This window comes from Tympanuchus pallidicinctus, unplaced genomic scaffold (assembly GCF_026119805.1).
Source record: "Tympanuchus pallidicinctus isolate F22 unplaced genomic scaffold, pur_lepc_1.0 scaffold8, whole genome shotgun sequence".
In the NCBI taxonomy this organism is placed as follows: Eukaryota; Metazoa; Chordata; class Aves; order Galliformes; family Phasianidae; genus Tympanuchus; species Tympanuchus pallidicinctus.
In genome coordinates, this window is record NW_026294802.1 from 38,935,355 (window position 1) to 38,950,736 (window position 15,382).

The 15,382-nt window shown below is 43.1% G+C and overlaps 1 protein-coding gene across 1 annotated transcript; it reads left to right on the top strand.

Annotated features, from left to right (window-relative positions):
* The first annotated feature begins 1,791 nt into the window (after positions 1-1,791).
* CAV2 (caveolin 2) lies at positions 1,792-9,824 on the top strand. The gene is made up of 3 exons (XM_052668475.1): positions 1,792-1,969; positions 2,061-2,248; positions 8,312-9,824. Exons 1-3 carry the CDS (start codon positions 1,823-1,825, stop codon positions 8,460-8,462), a joined length of 486 nt encoding a protein of 161 aa, XP_052524435.1. The 5' UTR covers positions 1,792-1,822; the 3' UTR covers positions 8,463-9,824.
* Positions 9,825-15,382: the final 5,558 nt, after the last annotated feature.

Sequence of the window (15,382 nt, forward strand, 5' to 3'; positions counted from 1 at the left end):
AACAGGTTTTTCCTGAAAAATATTATTCTTTCAGGAGCAATTGCATCACCGCTTTATTTTGAATCCTTCAATCCTCCAAGATTATAAAGGAAAAATCTTCATTTTCCATAGTGCTCTCATGACAGACATCATTTCTCAGCTATTACACTAACAGATCTCAAAACCAGATGGACACTAGCAAAAAAGTGCAATTCTTGTTGTTGTAAAGGTGGCTGATACTCCAAGGCCGTGTGTGGAGTGTGACAACGTGACAATGTGTGATTTGGGTCATCTTGCAAGAACTACTGCTGACCTTTTAGCAAACCTGGATCTGAGCATGTGGAGCTACAGGCTCACTGCTCCAGCAGGTTGGTGGAGTGAAACACAGGAGTGGCTGGGAACAGGGCAGGTGTGTTCAGGAGCAGCACATGCACACCAATCTATTTGTCTAGTAAGGAAGAAGGCAGAAGTTGTTGACATAAAAGAGAACAGTCTGACCTCAGTAGCCAAAGGGATAGCTTGGGACCCTATGCTGGTTGCCCTACCTTGCTTTTCAGCAGCACCAAACCCAAATTTCTGTATCCAACACAAGCAGCCACCAGAAGCCCACTGACTGCCCTCAGGTTGCAGTAAGGCTAGAAAGGCAGCTCCCATACCCAGAAGTTAAAAAAACAATTGCTGGGCAAAAGGATCCTGAAGGGTGTCTGAACTTCAAGCTGTCAGCTGGCCTTTTTGTTCCTCCCACTCACTGAAAAAAAAAAAAAAAAAAAAAAAAAAAAAGAGGAACTGAGAGGTAGAAACAGAGCTCAAAAGTATATCCTGAGTCATCACTCAGTTTCTCTGCTTGTATTTAAACCAATTGTAAAGTCCTGCTTGCGAGCCTTTAGAGCTCATGAGCCACAGCCAGACTGCTGGATAAAAACCATTTATGTGACACCACAATCTCCAAACTCATCAGCAGGGGAGAAAAAAAGCATCAACAGGAGTTACGCAGAGTTGTGAAGCATTTCTGTGGAAGGTATCCGGTCAAGAACAATGCAGCGCGATCCAGAGCATTGTGTTTGGTGATTTCCTACCCAAACCTTGCAGTTATTTTTGTATCACTTTCCTGTGCGCTCCTCTCAGCCTAAGGCTGTTCTTAATTTAATGCAGTGGTGAGTATTAAAGAAAATTACTGGTGCTGGATTTGTTTTAATTCAAGAAGTCTTGATCATTGATTAGCACTGTCACTTCTGCTCCCAAGAGAGATTGTGGCTACTGAGGAACACGCTCCTGATTGCACCCGAGCTCAGCACTGTCAGTGCCTCAGCAGTCCTTACAGGACTGTACGTAAATGGTGCGAGGTGACGGACACAACAACGGCTTGTAATGATGGATGCATGATTTCAATGTGGGAGACACAGGCGGTTTGCGGAATACCGAGTGTAAGACGAGTTACAGATGCACGCTGGGCACGGGAGCCGTGAAGTGCTGCCGCTCCCCCATTCCCGCTGGGGCTGGCTGCGGGCAGCGGACACGGCTCACGGCTCTGCCCGCTCTGCGTCGTTCCGTTCCACACCCGCCCGCTGCCGCTCAGCCCAGGCTCGCGTGAGCCCGCAGCGCGCTGCGAGGCACCGCACAGCACCGAGCCCAGACGGAAGGCCGGCACGCGTCGCGCCCCCCGCCCCGCGTCGGACCCGCCTCGGGGCCGCCGTCTCTCCGGACGCCGGGCGCAGGTCCCAGCGCAGGCCTCGGCGCGGCCCTGCGGGGCGTGGCCGGGCCTCCCCGCGCCGCTCCGCCCCAGCCCGGCGGGGCCGCGGTGCCGGGGGCGGCGGACGGGGCAGGGCGGGAGCCGGGCAGCGCCATGGGGCTGGAGACGGAGAAAGCGGACACCCGCATCTTCATGGACGACGACAACTTCCCGCCGGGCGGCCCCGAGCCGTCCGAAGCGGAGAAGTGCGCGGAGGACGCGCTGGAGCGGGACCCCCGCGGGCTGAACGCCCACCTCCAGGTGCCGGGCGGGGAGGCGGGGGCGGCGGGGGCGGCGGGGTCGGGGCCGGGCGGCGGCGGCTGACGGCCGTCGGGGCTGTTCGCTTTTCCAGCTGGGCTTCGAGGACGTGATCGCCGAGCCCGAGCTCACCCACTCCTTCGACAAGGTGTGGATCTGCAGCCACGCGCTGTTCGAGCTCAGCAAGTACGCGCTCTACAAGCTGCTGAGCCTGCTGCTCGCCGTCCCGCTGGCCCTGGTGTTGGGGATCGTCTTCGCGGTGCTCAGCTGCCTGCACATCTGGTGAGTGCGTGAGCGGCGCGGGGCGGCGGGCCGGGGCTCTCCCGTGCCGCCTCTGTGCCCCGACGGCCTCCGGCGCCGTCAGGGCCTGCGGGCGGCTCTGCCTGCTGGGCTGCTAATGGGAGAGGAATTAGAACGACGCTCTGACCGCGATTCAACTCCATGCTCTGATCTTAGCAGCTTTCCCGTCTGAGCGAGCTCCTGTTACCGTTTGTGGGGCGCCTCGCCTGGCTATTGATCGCTTGCTTTTGTAAACCAGAGTACAGACATTGTTAAAACGCGTGTACTTCAATTGAAAGGCCCGTGCGGGAGTATTTCTTACACCAGACTATTTTGCTCGCTGAGTGAAGAAGGGGGGCTCAGCTCAGTCTTTCTTTGCTACTGTCACAAAGTCAGCTGTCACTGCCTCGCAGCAGGTGCACGGCCATCTGCAGGTACAGTGCAGAGAACCCCTCCTGAGCTCAGGAAAGCCATGGCCATGATTCACAGACAAATACAGCAGCTCTCCAAATCAGCAAAGCTGGTGTACTTTATTCAGAAACTGCTGGTGAAATATTGCGAGCCCACAGAAGCAGTTGATTGTGGAGGTGGAAGAGAGGCAGGGAAAAGAATGGTGTCGAGGAAGGAGAGTCCGTCAGGTTGCAGAAGAAAGCATGAATGCATGTATCATTAATGTCTTTCTTGCAAACCAGGATTGTTGTTTTTCCTTATACGTAAGTTCTGATCTATGCCTCATTTGCCTTGACTAATATTGATATCATGAAGAAGTCAGTAAGACAAAATGCTATTCAGAAACTGGGAAACAAACTCAGAATAAGTGCATTGGTTGTTTGAACCTCTGATTGCGATCGTTTTATTGCAGATTTCAATTTTCAGAAGGAGAGTGGGAATTTGGATAGATGGCATTGTTATGGGCTGCTTCAAAACCTGACTAACTTAAATTTTGGACTCTGCAGTAGGGCAACTGCAATACAATTTAGAGCTGCCACTTTGCTGGGCCTCAAATTATTATGGACATTTTATAGTGGGCCTAGACTTTCATATCAGCCAGTGGTCACTGTGCTGTACTGCACCAGAACTGCAAAAGGATATGGTGGACAAATGGATTTCCTATAGTGCAATGTCTGTGGGAGAGTCCATTGATGCTCAGTTTGTTCAGAATGATAACATTTAACGCTGCAGAATGGTCTTATATCTGAATTTCATAGGCTGGATATGTGGACACGAGTTCCACTGAACAGGACTCAGAGGTCAATTTCTATTTGTGCAAGTAGTCCCCAGTGACTCTGTCGGGAACTGTGGTTCCCAGTACATCTGAAATAGAACTGAGTGAATGTGGCACTTGATTTTGAAAAGTTTCCCTTGAGTTTCTACAAACACACTTGTCTCCGCAGCAACTGATTTTCTGTGCCTAAGTTCACTGTCAGTATGGAGTTGATCTTTCATTTTGGTCTTGCACCTGGATGGGTGTGAGAGAGTCACATAGCTCAGGTGTGCTGTCTGCATCCCCTTGGATCCTATCCAGTGCTACACTTGGTAGCACAGTACAGTCTGGTCATCCTACAAACAGCCTGGATTTGTTCCAACACAACGTTTGAACACACTGAGGTTATGCTAATTTATTTCTGCAACTCCCAGTGTTCCAGATGTCTTGGGATTAAGGAATTCAAAGTCTCTGCGTTTGGGAGGATAGTGCAGGAGCAACTGATACCAGAGGCATTAAAGGGACCCGAAACATTGGTCCCTGCAAGCCTGTTGGGTTTGTAAAATTATCAGCTCCTTGTTTTGTGGTTGCAAGGATGGGAATTCCATTATAATTCTGTCTTCAGCTGTTTAAACGTCATGGGAAAGCTCTGGGCGTTCCCTCCCACACGGCTGTCTACAGGAGGGCTTATCAGAATCTCTGTGCCTCATTTGCAGCATCCAAGCCACTGAGATGTTGACATTGATCAGTTGCAGGGGAGCCTTTCCTAAGAATAAATTAGAAGCTGTTTGAACGACACTTGGAAGTCCAGGGATCAAAACTCTGTTGATTGTCTCACACACTTTGCAGTTTGGTCAACATGCTAAAAATCCATTGAAGTCATGCACCAAGGATGCTTCATGGCTTGCAACCATTGTGTCTGATAGTAAATGTTGTCTTTCATCAGAAAAAAGAGCACTGAAAAGTGAAGTGAACACATGAGACCTGTGGAAAGCAAAAAGAAAACTCCAGTTTTCATTGCGACCTATTAAAAATGAACATACTTTGGTTCTGTTTGCATATTGCTTGAGCTAAAATCCAGATTTACACTGCCTGGCAAAAGATCCTGAAGCTGCAGTAGCTAGCATGACCTACATACAAGCTACTTCACGGAAGGCCACTTCTCCACACGGCTTCTCTCCTAGTGATGATCGTATTGCAGCTGATACACTCAGAGGTTGTCTGACCAACTTTAACAACGCTCCGTGAATATCCAAACAGCCTTTTAAACATGTCCCTAGACTGAAGCTGTTAAGACTATTGATTTTTTAATATGAGCAGAACACTGCTGGTTTTCCAGGCAGCCCATGCAAAATCATGATCTCTGTGGTCAATCCAGAGATGAATTCTTGTTCCAAGTCACGTGTTGGCAGCCTTTTGAATTTTACATACACGTTTTTATAGGCTCATCTGTAAAATGTCTCATTATATATTTATTCTGAGAATTGATGCATCATTTGAAAATCTGTAACTTTAGGTTGGAGATGAGCTCTAAAACACAAGGAGTTGTCCAGCTTTGTTTGTGCTCTCGTCATCAGCTTGAGTAGCAGATACTGAAAGCTCCTCTTTGCATGAGCTTCCATTCACAGGCAAAGCCAGGGCAGTTTTGAATGTGCATCAACAGAGCAGATTTGAATGTGCATCATCTAAACTCTTTTTCTGCAACTCCATTTGCATGGCTGTTTGCTGTCATATTCCCAATAGCCCAACAGTTAGTGGGGCTTTGAAAGAAGCTCTGAAACTGCTAGCTCATATTTAGCAGTCTATATTTGCTTATACTGTAGTGCTACACAAGACAAAATCATGATGTAGTGCACACACAAGCCTGGAACTGGGCAGTTTAATTACTGGATGATTTAGTATTTGAAAAATGTCATTAAGATTTGTCTGAGATTCCATTTTGAAAAACTTCTCAGGAGATGTGATTCTTAACTGTAAAGCAGGAATCTGGATTAGCAGTGAATGATTGCTGCAAGTGCATTGTCCAGCTCCATGAAAAGTTGAATTACCTCCCCAGAAAATTCTTACCCTTATGAGTAAGAATTAAGTTGTGTTAAGTTGTATTGCATTAAGTTGTGTTTTGCTTGGTTCTTAACAACGTTCCATTAGGGATCAGCAGGAAAAAAGTAATGTGAACAAATGTGTTAGGATGATCTGTATAAAATAGTAGAAGTCATATCTTGAACAAAAAGAGAAGAAAAAAGAGTAGGTTAGAACAAAGAGGGCAGTCTGCTCTTTTCAGGTCAGCAGCTCCCAAAAGAGGTGAATCGTTTTACTTTGTAAAAACATGGATATTTTATGACATATACGTACAGTATGATTCAAAGACAGGTCATATGAGTAGTTGAAATGCTCTGATTGTGTTTCAGCTTAGATATCAAATTCAGAAAAGCTTTATTTTATTTCCCAGTGCTCTACCACTCTAATAAGAGTAGCTCCAAAATTGCAGTAAATGTTGATATGTAGATATGTAGATATGTAGATATGTAGATTCTAAAAATAAGGAAAAACTGAGACTGACTTTTATTTTAGAATTGAAAGCTGCTTGCATTCTGCTTTTTTTTTTGTATGCAGTATAGCCTAAATATGGATAATGTGTTAAAAGATTTAAAAACATTATGAAAACATTTATATATTTATTGAATATAACATTATTGAAAGATGTTGAGTTGTGGATGATGTCTATAGCAGCTGCATGTAGAATGATGGCTGTTTTCCCAGCCTTCCTTAATGAACTCCTGGTGATTCACTGCAACTTGCTGTGAAGGCTTTGCATAATGTGGTATTTGTTTAGGTTGTAGTTTGTGTGGTCCTATTTATGGATGATCCAATAGAAATGTAGGCTTTCAGTAGAAACATAGGCCTTTCTGCTTCCCTGCAGATGAATTAGATTGGGGGGAAAAAAAAGAAAGGAAGAAAGAAAGAAAAAAAAGCAGGCCCAATTAAATTTAGGTGGCAGCAGAGGAGCAGTAGTAGCAGTTTATAAACTGAGTGCAATGAAAAATGGGTGAAGTCAAAGCAAGGTGAGTAGCTATTGCTGGTGTTTTCCCTGTGTTGGTTGGAGAAGTTTTTCCCCTTTGCATTATTGATGTTCATCAACTTTATCGTGAAGCCCTTATTTTATTTTCTATAAACCATCTATATACAGTGATACTATAAGTGATCAATAAACATGCTGTTTTCAGAGTTCAGTTTAATACTACAGATGCCATGTTCCAGTGGCTCTCAGTTCTATGTGCTGTTTTACTAGCTATTTCAGCAGAGACAAAGAAAGAGAAGGTTTTAGAAAAGCTATTCTTGTTTAAATCCATCTGGTTTAGCTTGGAGCACAAACATGGTAGCATACAGCTTGCACTGTACGATTGAAGCAAGAATCCAGATCTACATTGAAAATAATTATTTTATTCTTACTCTTCAGGTATCAAAGCTTTAATGTTTTTAATCCAACAGTTGTTTGTTTGTTTGTTTTCTACACTGTTATTCTGAGTAGTACTCACTGGAAATACACAGTATTTACTTAGGTATTTTTCAAACATGTGACAAATGTTTTGCATATTACTTCCAACCAAAGTCAGTGAGAGTTCTGCAACTGAATTCTGTGGAAGGGAGGCTGGGATCTTAAATCTTGAATTCAACAGCAAACTGGAGCAGCTCATTATCAAATGGATGTATAGCTTCTTCTGCCTCGTGTAGGAAATGAATGCATTACACATGGTGCAGAGATCTTTGAAAACCTTGTTCTAGTGTGACTTCAGTATGACATATGTTACGTGTACATGTAATGTGTTTGCACCCAAGTAAGAACACACAGCTTAGTGAAGTGGCCAGGGGTTTGGGCCAGGAAGTGATGAAAAAAAGAGAGTAACTGATGCTGTGTGGTCATTGATCTTGCGTGTGGCAGCCCTGGTGCACGAGCTGTATGTGCACGCCTGGCTTCTCTCTGCTGTCAGTGAGCTTAGCTTAAGCCACCATTAATGACATTGCTTTGCAGTCAGGACATAAGGAGAGCATACACGGATGATTTCTGTGCTTGGCAGAGTGAAAGCACAATTCTTTCAAGTACGCAAGGAGATAAAAGGATCTTTTCCCACAACAAGAGTTTTGACCTTGTTCTGCTTTTTTGTTACTCACCCTTAAGTGAAAAGCTTCACAGTATCAACAAGATGCCATGTATCAGAAGTCTAGCCTGTCTGTACAGCAGCAATTAAATGTGTTTCAGTATTGCTCTACTGTTTCTGCGTTATAGTAACAACTTTAACATTGGTCTTTAACACTGGCAGGAATGAAGTATGAATGGCAAGGTGTCTGTGTGTGTGTGTGTGTGTGTAGAAGAGAGACAGAAAAGAAGAACCTGAAGAGACATCAGAGCGAGGGACACAAGAATGCCCTGAGAGGATCTTAAAGAACTCTGTTCCCAGGTGATCAAACTGGGAAGTGCATGGTTTCTGTCAAGCCCCACACTCGACTCCTTCAAGGACCTATCTTTAACCACAAGTTGCAGCATCACCTCCAGCAGCAGGAGAGAATAGGAAAACGTTCATCCCTATTGCAGGCGTGGCCAAAAGTTACCTCAGTGTTGCCAGTTGGGAAGAAGCAGAAACATGATGAGGACTGGCAAGCTGTTGTGCACAAGTGAGCCGAGACAGAGGAGCATGTATGTTATGGTGCTTATGCATGTGTAAGAGTGAGGCTGTCAGTGAACAAAATCAATGGAGAATGAGTGCAAGATCCCCTCCTTTTCCATAAGCAAGCACTTTTCTTCTCTCAATTCCCTGTGCTGTGGCAGCAGTAATCTCACAGATCTTCCATTTGCTCTTTTACAGGATTGTGGTGCCTTTTGTGAGAACCTGTCTCATGGTCTTGCCTTCAGTGCAAACCATTTGGAAGAGCCTGACAGATGTTTTCGTTGCACCATTCTTTCATAGCGTAGGCCGATGCTTTGCCATGGTTAATATACGTCTGGATCAAGAGTAACTGTCAGGGTTGCAACACTGCTGTAATTGTAGATGGTGTTATACCTCTTTCTAATGTAACATGCAAGCACTTACCATTCATTCCAACCTGCTAAGATGATAATGGCTGGTTAAGTGGGAACATGCTATTATTCTAAAACTCATTTATTTTCAGGGAATGAATTTAAGACTAAGTAGGCAGTTTTTATATCTTACTATTTTAACAGCAGAATAAATGTGGAGTATGTTGGCAACACTTTATTTTAATGGTACGTTGATTGCTGGATTACAGAAAAAATCTCTTGAAGGTTTAATTGCCACCATTGTGATAACGATTGGCATTATTACAAGAAATGTTTAAATTAGTAGGCTGAGATACTGTGGGTGAGAATGATCTCTAGGGTTTCATACTGATTTCACTGCAGTTCCTTGAGGGATCATTTTTGGCCCTCACTATGCTAACTGATATACACAGTCCATTGTTATCTGCATTGAAAAAGAAGGGCACGATGCATAAGCATACAGAGAAGTTAACTCTTCCATAATTCTCCTGTGTTGGGGAAAAAGCTCCCAGAAGGTTATCCCTTAAAATAAGGTGTTACCTGATTTGAACTATCAGCTAATCTGTATATTTTATTTAATAAGAGGTTAACTTTGCTGTATATTTTGTACCTTTGTAAATGGCACTTGGTGAGCTTTCTTTGAAGCATTATTTCTATAGTATTTGAATTCTAACAAACTTACTAGGCAGTGAGAGTGAGAAACTGCAAATAAATGACTTAAACTAAAATTTCAATGTATAAATTATGCAGATTTTAAGCATTGCTGTGAAATTCTAAGACATCCATTATATATATAGTTGTGTGCAAAAGAAAAGAGTATAAGATTTTTAATACAAGACTATGCAAAAGAGCTGGAAATACCTGTTTATGAGAAGTGGGTGTTTTTTATTAAAAATGGATAGTAGTAAATGCAACCCTGCCTATTTCTATGTGTTATCTGTGTGGACATTGAGATATTTAAAATGCTGGATGCTATGCTGGCACTTTAACTAAGTAACAAGCTATTAAATAAGTCAAGTGGATGTAATTGGTATCCTTGTCTAACTCCTTGTCTACTGACTTGACTCTCTATGCTGCTTATTGCTACTTTGAAGTCTAACCCATAACAAAGCCCTTTTTCTGTCTGCACTTAATACAGCTTGTAAAGCAGAGTAACAGAACATATGCAGAGGTACACTGAAGTTAGATTAGCCTTCTAATGGGTTTATGCTGCTGTTTTTTCCTGCCCTTGTAAATGTTTGTATGATTTAGAATTTTATTTTCTAAAACGGTGTCACAGATTTCTTATCAAAAAGGGTATAAAATAAAATAATAAAAAATCAGCTTTTTCCAATTGTCAACTTTATTTTTTCAGGTTTTTCAACTTTTTAAAAAGCTCTTAAAATGCTGAACAGTATGAAATACTTCCAGAATGTGAGAGAGGGAAAAGAAGTAAATAAGCATCAGTACTGTTCTGCTAATATCCACTGCATTTAACTTACAGAGAAAAATTATGTATCTCTTTGTGTCAGATTATGCCCAGACAGAATTTGTCTTTTTCGGGTCTTTTGGTGCAGAATTTTGGCTGCATCCCCCAGGCTTAGTTCTTTTTAAGGGTGCATGCTTTATTTACAAATGAGCTGCAGAATTTCCTTACTCACTGGCCTGCAGGAGCTAGCTAACACTGCGTTTTTTTTGCACATTAAGAACTTCTATTCTATTTGTCACAGTTAGAGAGGGATTCGTATGGCTTTTGAAAACTGGACCCTACTGACTAGAACACACCGAGACTTCTATGGAGTTCTTGCAGAAGTCAGCTTATTCTTCTGATGTGGTCTTACCTTTCTTCTGTTGAAACTGAAGTATTTGTGCTGAAAATAAAGATTGATCAGGCCAGGCTTGATTTCTTTTGAGATTTTTTTTCTTTTACAAAATCCAAGGATGTTTACAGATATTTTCTACATCAAAAAAAAAATAAAAATCCATGTAATGAATTAATTAACCAAAATGTGCCTTGAATTAGTACTTGTCTAAGAAGAGCTGGTCTAAAAGGAGCCCTATAAAAGCCTGAGATATGAGAGAACTCAGGTGTGCATCCAACCTTGAGATTAAGGAGAAGTGTAGCCGTTTAGGTTATATCCTGCTGCATGTATGCACTCAGTAGCTTACTGAAGTCATCCAGCTCTGGCTACCACAGAGAATAAAGGAGAATGATTTTCTTAGTTCTTTTGATTTGAGCCTTTCTGTTTGTCATGAACTGGTTCTGTTACTGTGCATCTGCCCCAGACTGCACTGGATTCCAGCAATCACGGACTTCAGGAATTGAAAGTTGTGACATATGACAAAGCTCTGCCATAACTGATACCATCCATGGACAACAGGAACTGAATGGGTGCTGGCTCTAATCTGTGCTTGTAGATTTAGGATCCATTCCTTAAATTCATTTCTAATTGTTTTGAAACGTGGACAAATGATACCAGCTGGCACTGGAACAGCAACGTACAGATAAGAGTTAGGCAAAAGAGGGAATCCAGAAACTTAATCTCATTCTCTACGACAAATCTAGGAAAATTTGCATCTGATTCAGATCATCTGTTTTGAATTGTGCTTCCTCTTCCCCTCTGTGAAATGGGAAAAATGCTGTTGCTCAAAGCAAACTTTCCATCATTATGGTAGAGTTGTGAGGGTAAGTAAATGAAGTGTGAGATGTTCCAATTCTAACCTGTTTTTTTGTTACTGTAGACCTTACAGACAACTGGAGATTCAGTTCTGTGATGTAAAATGTCTTGGTGTTATGTTTGTCATAGAGGTCACAAGTAACAGACAGAAGTAACCCCATTTATCTTCATGGACTTTTCTCTTTTAACTCACAGTGAAATCTAACCTGTGAGAACTTTTCCTTAAAATCCTTCTAATCTGTAGAACTTAGATATTTGTATCCTATCTTTCCACACCCTACGTGTCCACCACAAAAATTGGCACAAATTCTTAGCAGAATCTTTGAGATCTTAGTAAGTGAGAGCCCTTCTCCACCTACTGAGAAGGCTCACCCAGACATACAGCAATTGAAAAATGCAGAACATCCCTGCAGCTCTGGGACTTCAGACCACACATTCACATTTAACGGAAGCCAAAGAATGGTAAGCTCATTATTTTTACAGGGTGTGATCTTTCCCCCACCTGCAGAGATAAAACTAATGCTGTTAGGCTGTATTAACTCCCTTTTAAAAATACGTGGATAAAAACATGTTTTTTTCAAAAAAAGTGAAAACAGAACACAAATTCTGGACACTGCTGGTGTTGTCTGTTAGTACACTGTGTTCTTGAAGACCTCCATTGAGCACACAGTTATGCACTGAGGTGCTTTCTTCATGCAGGGTTTTACAACTGAGGGGTGAATTACTAAGGCTATTTTTAACCTAGTGACACTGATCTTCCAAAGATTATTGCAACAAAAAGAAAATGTCTTCAGTAGAGGCAATCCAGAGGAGCTACGATAGGTTCCGGCTCTGAATCATCCTGAGAAGAGTTTCTGCAGTGATTAATGCAAAATGTTTGTCTTGGCTTGGGTCCTTTCCTCTGCTGCATTAAAAAAAAAAAAAAATGTTGTTTCCTCTAAAAATTGTACAGGCCTATGGAAGCAATCTAAGTATCTAAGCAGGGGAACAGGCTCTTCTCCACGTACGTCTCTCATCACCTCCTAGTTTAGACGTTAAGAGGAAATCCTTTATTCAGGATGGTGAGGCAGTGGCACAGCTGCCCAGAGAAACTGTTGGTGCCCCAGCCCTGGAGGTGCTCAAGGCCAGGTTGGATGGGGCTGTGGGCAGCCTGAGCTGGGAGGTGGCAACCTGCCCATGGCAGGGGGTTGGAATGTGATGGTTTTTAAGGTCCCTTCCAACCCAAACCATTTTATGATTCTGTAATTCTATGATCTCAGTGACAAAAAATCATATAAGCCTCAGCAAGGGGGTGCTTGAGTCCTGTGAGAGGGGCTAGTTCTCAGATTGCTATTTCTACACAATACAGTTAATAACATGCTATAAGTGGCTGAATGGCACAGAATAGTGTTGACGCCAACCAGCATTCATGGCCTAGCTCAATATTGGTCAGGAACCTGATATTGAAAAGGGTTGGGAAAGGAGTGACACAAATTGCTCGTGTCTGGAAAACTTAACCTTCAGCTGACAGAATTAAGGCTTTCAGTCTACTTTCTGCACCAACCAAGCGCTTACAAGCTACCCTGATTGAAACCTACAGGGACTAGCTATAATAAAAGATATACCTAACACAGGATTGAAATGATAGTCAGGCATTTAAATCCAAAACTGTAATCCCTGCCCAGATGCCACCCAGCTAGGAACATGTTTAAACTCAGGAGGCACCTCCCTTTCATGTAACCTTCCCTCAGTACCTACAGTTTTATTTTGGTCATGCCCAGAACTGCCCTTGTTTGAGCAACTTGGCATCTTACTCGCATCCAATCCCAATCAGAATCCCAAAATAAGGGAAGAGAATGCCTTGGTCACCTGAAAATGCACTGACTGTACATCAGCAGAGTGGGGTACGTCCCAGAGTATGCTTTCCCAGGAGTCCAAATGCATTAGCACACCTCAGAAAGGCAAAATTGATCTCGGGTGTCTCAGTTGTTGGATTAAATTTCTAGCCCCCAGGCTGTTGTGAAGTGTGCTGTGGCAGCAGCACCTCCATTTAAAAGGGAATCACTCATAGCTAGAGGTTATGAGAAGAAAGGAATGTGATGGCAGCTCACCATCTCTCCTGAGCAAATGTCTCCTCTGACACAAGGAACGAATAGGCCAAGTAACAAAAAACATGCATGAGGGCTCCCACTTCAGAGAAAAAGCTCTGATTCTGTGAGTTGTAATTTATACCATGGATAGCCTCCAGAGTGGGGACAGAATGACTGTCGTGAATCCTCTGAGACTGAATGTCTGCACATTGTGGAATGAGGAAAGCACTGCTCTGCTCCGTAAGTGCATCCCATTGCCTGTTATCACACAGCAGGGTAAGTGCTGTATTCAGAGCTGATAAAAGCTCGCTACCAGCAGCTCAGCAGCTTAGGCCTTCAGCCAGCAAGCCATCCAAAAATGCACATAAAAGGATGCGCTTCAGCAGCTGAACAGAAGACACTAAAACCAGAGTGATTTTCCTCTCCGAAGCCTTAGGTTTTGAAGCATGCTGCATAAGGAAGGCTGCTTGTGAGCAGGCTGTTATCTGACAGTCTCGCTGCTGCTGCAGCTGTACATAAATACTGATCCTCTGCTGATTCCAATCTCTCTGACATTGTCATGCAAGTATCAGGAGCATTGCTGAGACCATAATTGGAATAATTACACAACTTCAGGGGGAGGAGTGGAGTGAGAGGCAGTGTTCGGTACCAGACAAAGACGCGCAGTGAGCAGCCATGCACATTTAGTTCAGCTTTGTGACTCATTTTCTGACACTGTTTTTTGAGGAATTTTTTCCAATCCAATTTTTGCTTTTTGGAAGATATGTTTCCTGCCAGTACCAAGGCTTTTCTTCTTATCAACATCTGAAGAACTGCTTCCACCTTGCACACACTCAGCTGCATGTTTACAGTCAGCTCTCAATTAAGGCAATTCCAAGATGTGGGCATTGAGTTAAAGCAAAACTTTGGAGCATAAAACATTTTTTAAATTAGACTTGAAATGCAATTGGTGTGATGGAAAAAGAAGAGCAGCAAGGTGGCCAGGTAGTTAACACATATTCTGTTCAGCAGCTGTCCCAGGCTGCCAACAGTGCAGCAAATCTCAATGAGAAGAAGTTTGGGTGGTATTTGCAAAGCCAGTTTGGTGTGTGCAATCTGTGGCTATTTTAGGCCACTCCTGGATAATCCGTTCATGGTAGGTAAGAAGGGAGCACAGCCTTTGCACTTTCAGAAGGTTCCTGCAAGCCTTTGCCATGCCTTTTCCAGATGAGCTGTCCTGCTCCTTTGTATGGCATCACAGCTCTTTGCAGAGCTCCTTTGCTCCTCTGCTGGGATTCATCTCATGAAATCTATCAATTCCTCCTGCTCCCAGTATCTCTTTAACTGCAGCAGTGTTGTATGATTCAGAAACTTCTTCCAAAGGCTGTTGAAGTTCTGCAGAAACCATTCCAGGAATCATTACTGTTTCAAATCAACCAATAGATTTCCTATTTTTAGTCATCCTTGAGACATGCAGTAGTACTGAATATAGGCTCAAGATCTTCCTTTCAGTACTTGAGGGGAGCTTATAAGAAGGAGGGGGACTAAATTTTACATGGGCTGATGGTGATAGGACAAGGGAAATGGCTGTACAAGAAGGAGACTCAGGTTAGATATTAGAAGGAAATTCCCTGAGGTTCTCAAGGCCTGATTGGATGGAACCCTGGGCAGCCTGAGCTGGGGGATGGCAGCCCTGCCCATGGCAGGGGTTGGACTGGGTGGGCTTTAAGGTCCGTGGAAGCCCAAGGCATTCTATGATATTCTGATGATGTGCAGGACAGTGACCAGGTATGAAACTTTCTTAGATACAAAAATTGTAACTGTAATGGGGGAAATTTTTTAAAAAGGCATTTTTTAGTTATTGTTGGTTGTTTGGTTTTTTTTGGTGGTTTGGTTTTTTTGTTGTTGTTGGTTTTTTGTTTTGGTTTTTTTTTTTCAGATGAATTACAAAATCCCAGAAACTGTCTTTAAATCCATACATTTGCCTTAATGCACATACTCAAGTGTTAGGACATGTTAAGGATGGCTTAAGTTATCATGTGAATTAAAAAAATTGCTTCTGAAAGGGTCAACTAACTTGGAAAGCTGGAAAACATCCATCCACAGTTGTAAAGTTTATGAGCAATAGAAACACTTAAAGTCCAATGTTCCCTGTTGTCCATATCAGAACTACAC

Excerpts from the sequence above, each read along its gene's own strand:
- CAV2 (XM_052668475.1), top strand. The coding sequence starts at position 1,823 with ATGGGGCTGGAGACGGAGAAAGCGGACACCCGCATCTTCATGGACGAC. Across the intron at positions 1,970-2,060 it reads GGCTGAACGCCCACCTCCAG|CTGGGCTTCGAGGACGTGAT; the intron begins GTGCCGGGCGGG and ends TCGCTTTTCCAG. Across the intron at positions 2,249-8,311 it reads CTCAGCTGCCTGCACATCTG|GATTGTGGTGCCTTTTGTGA; the intron begins GTGAGTGCGTGA and ends GCTCTTTTACAG.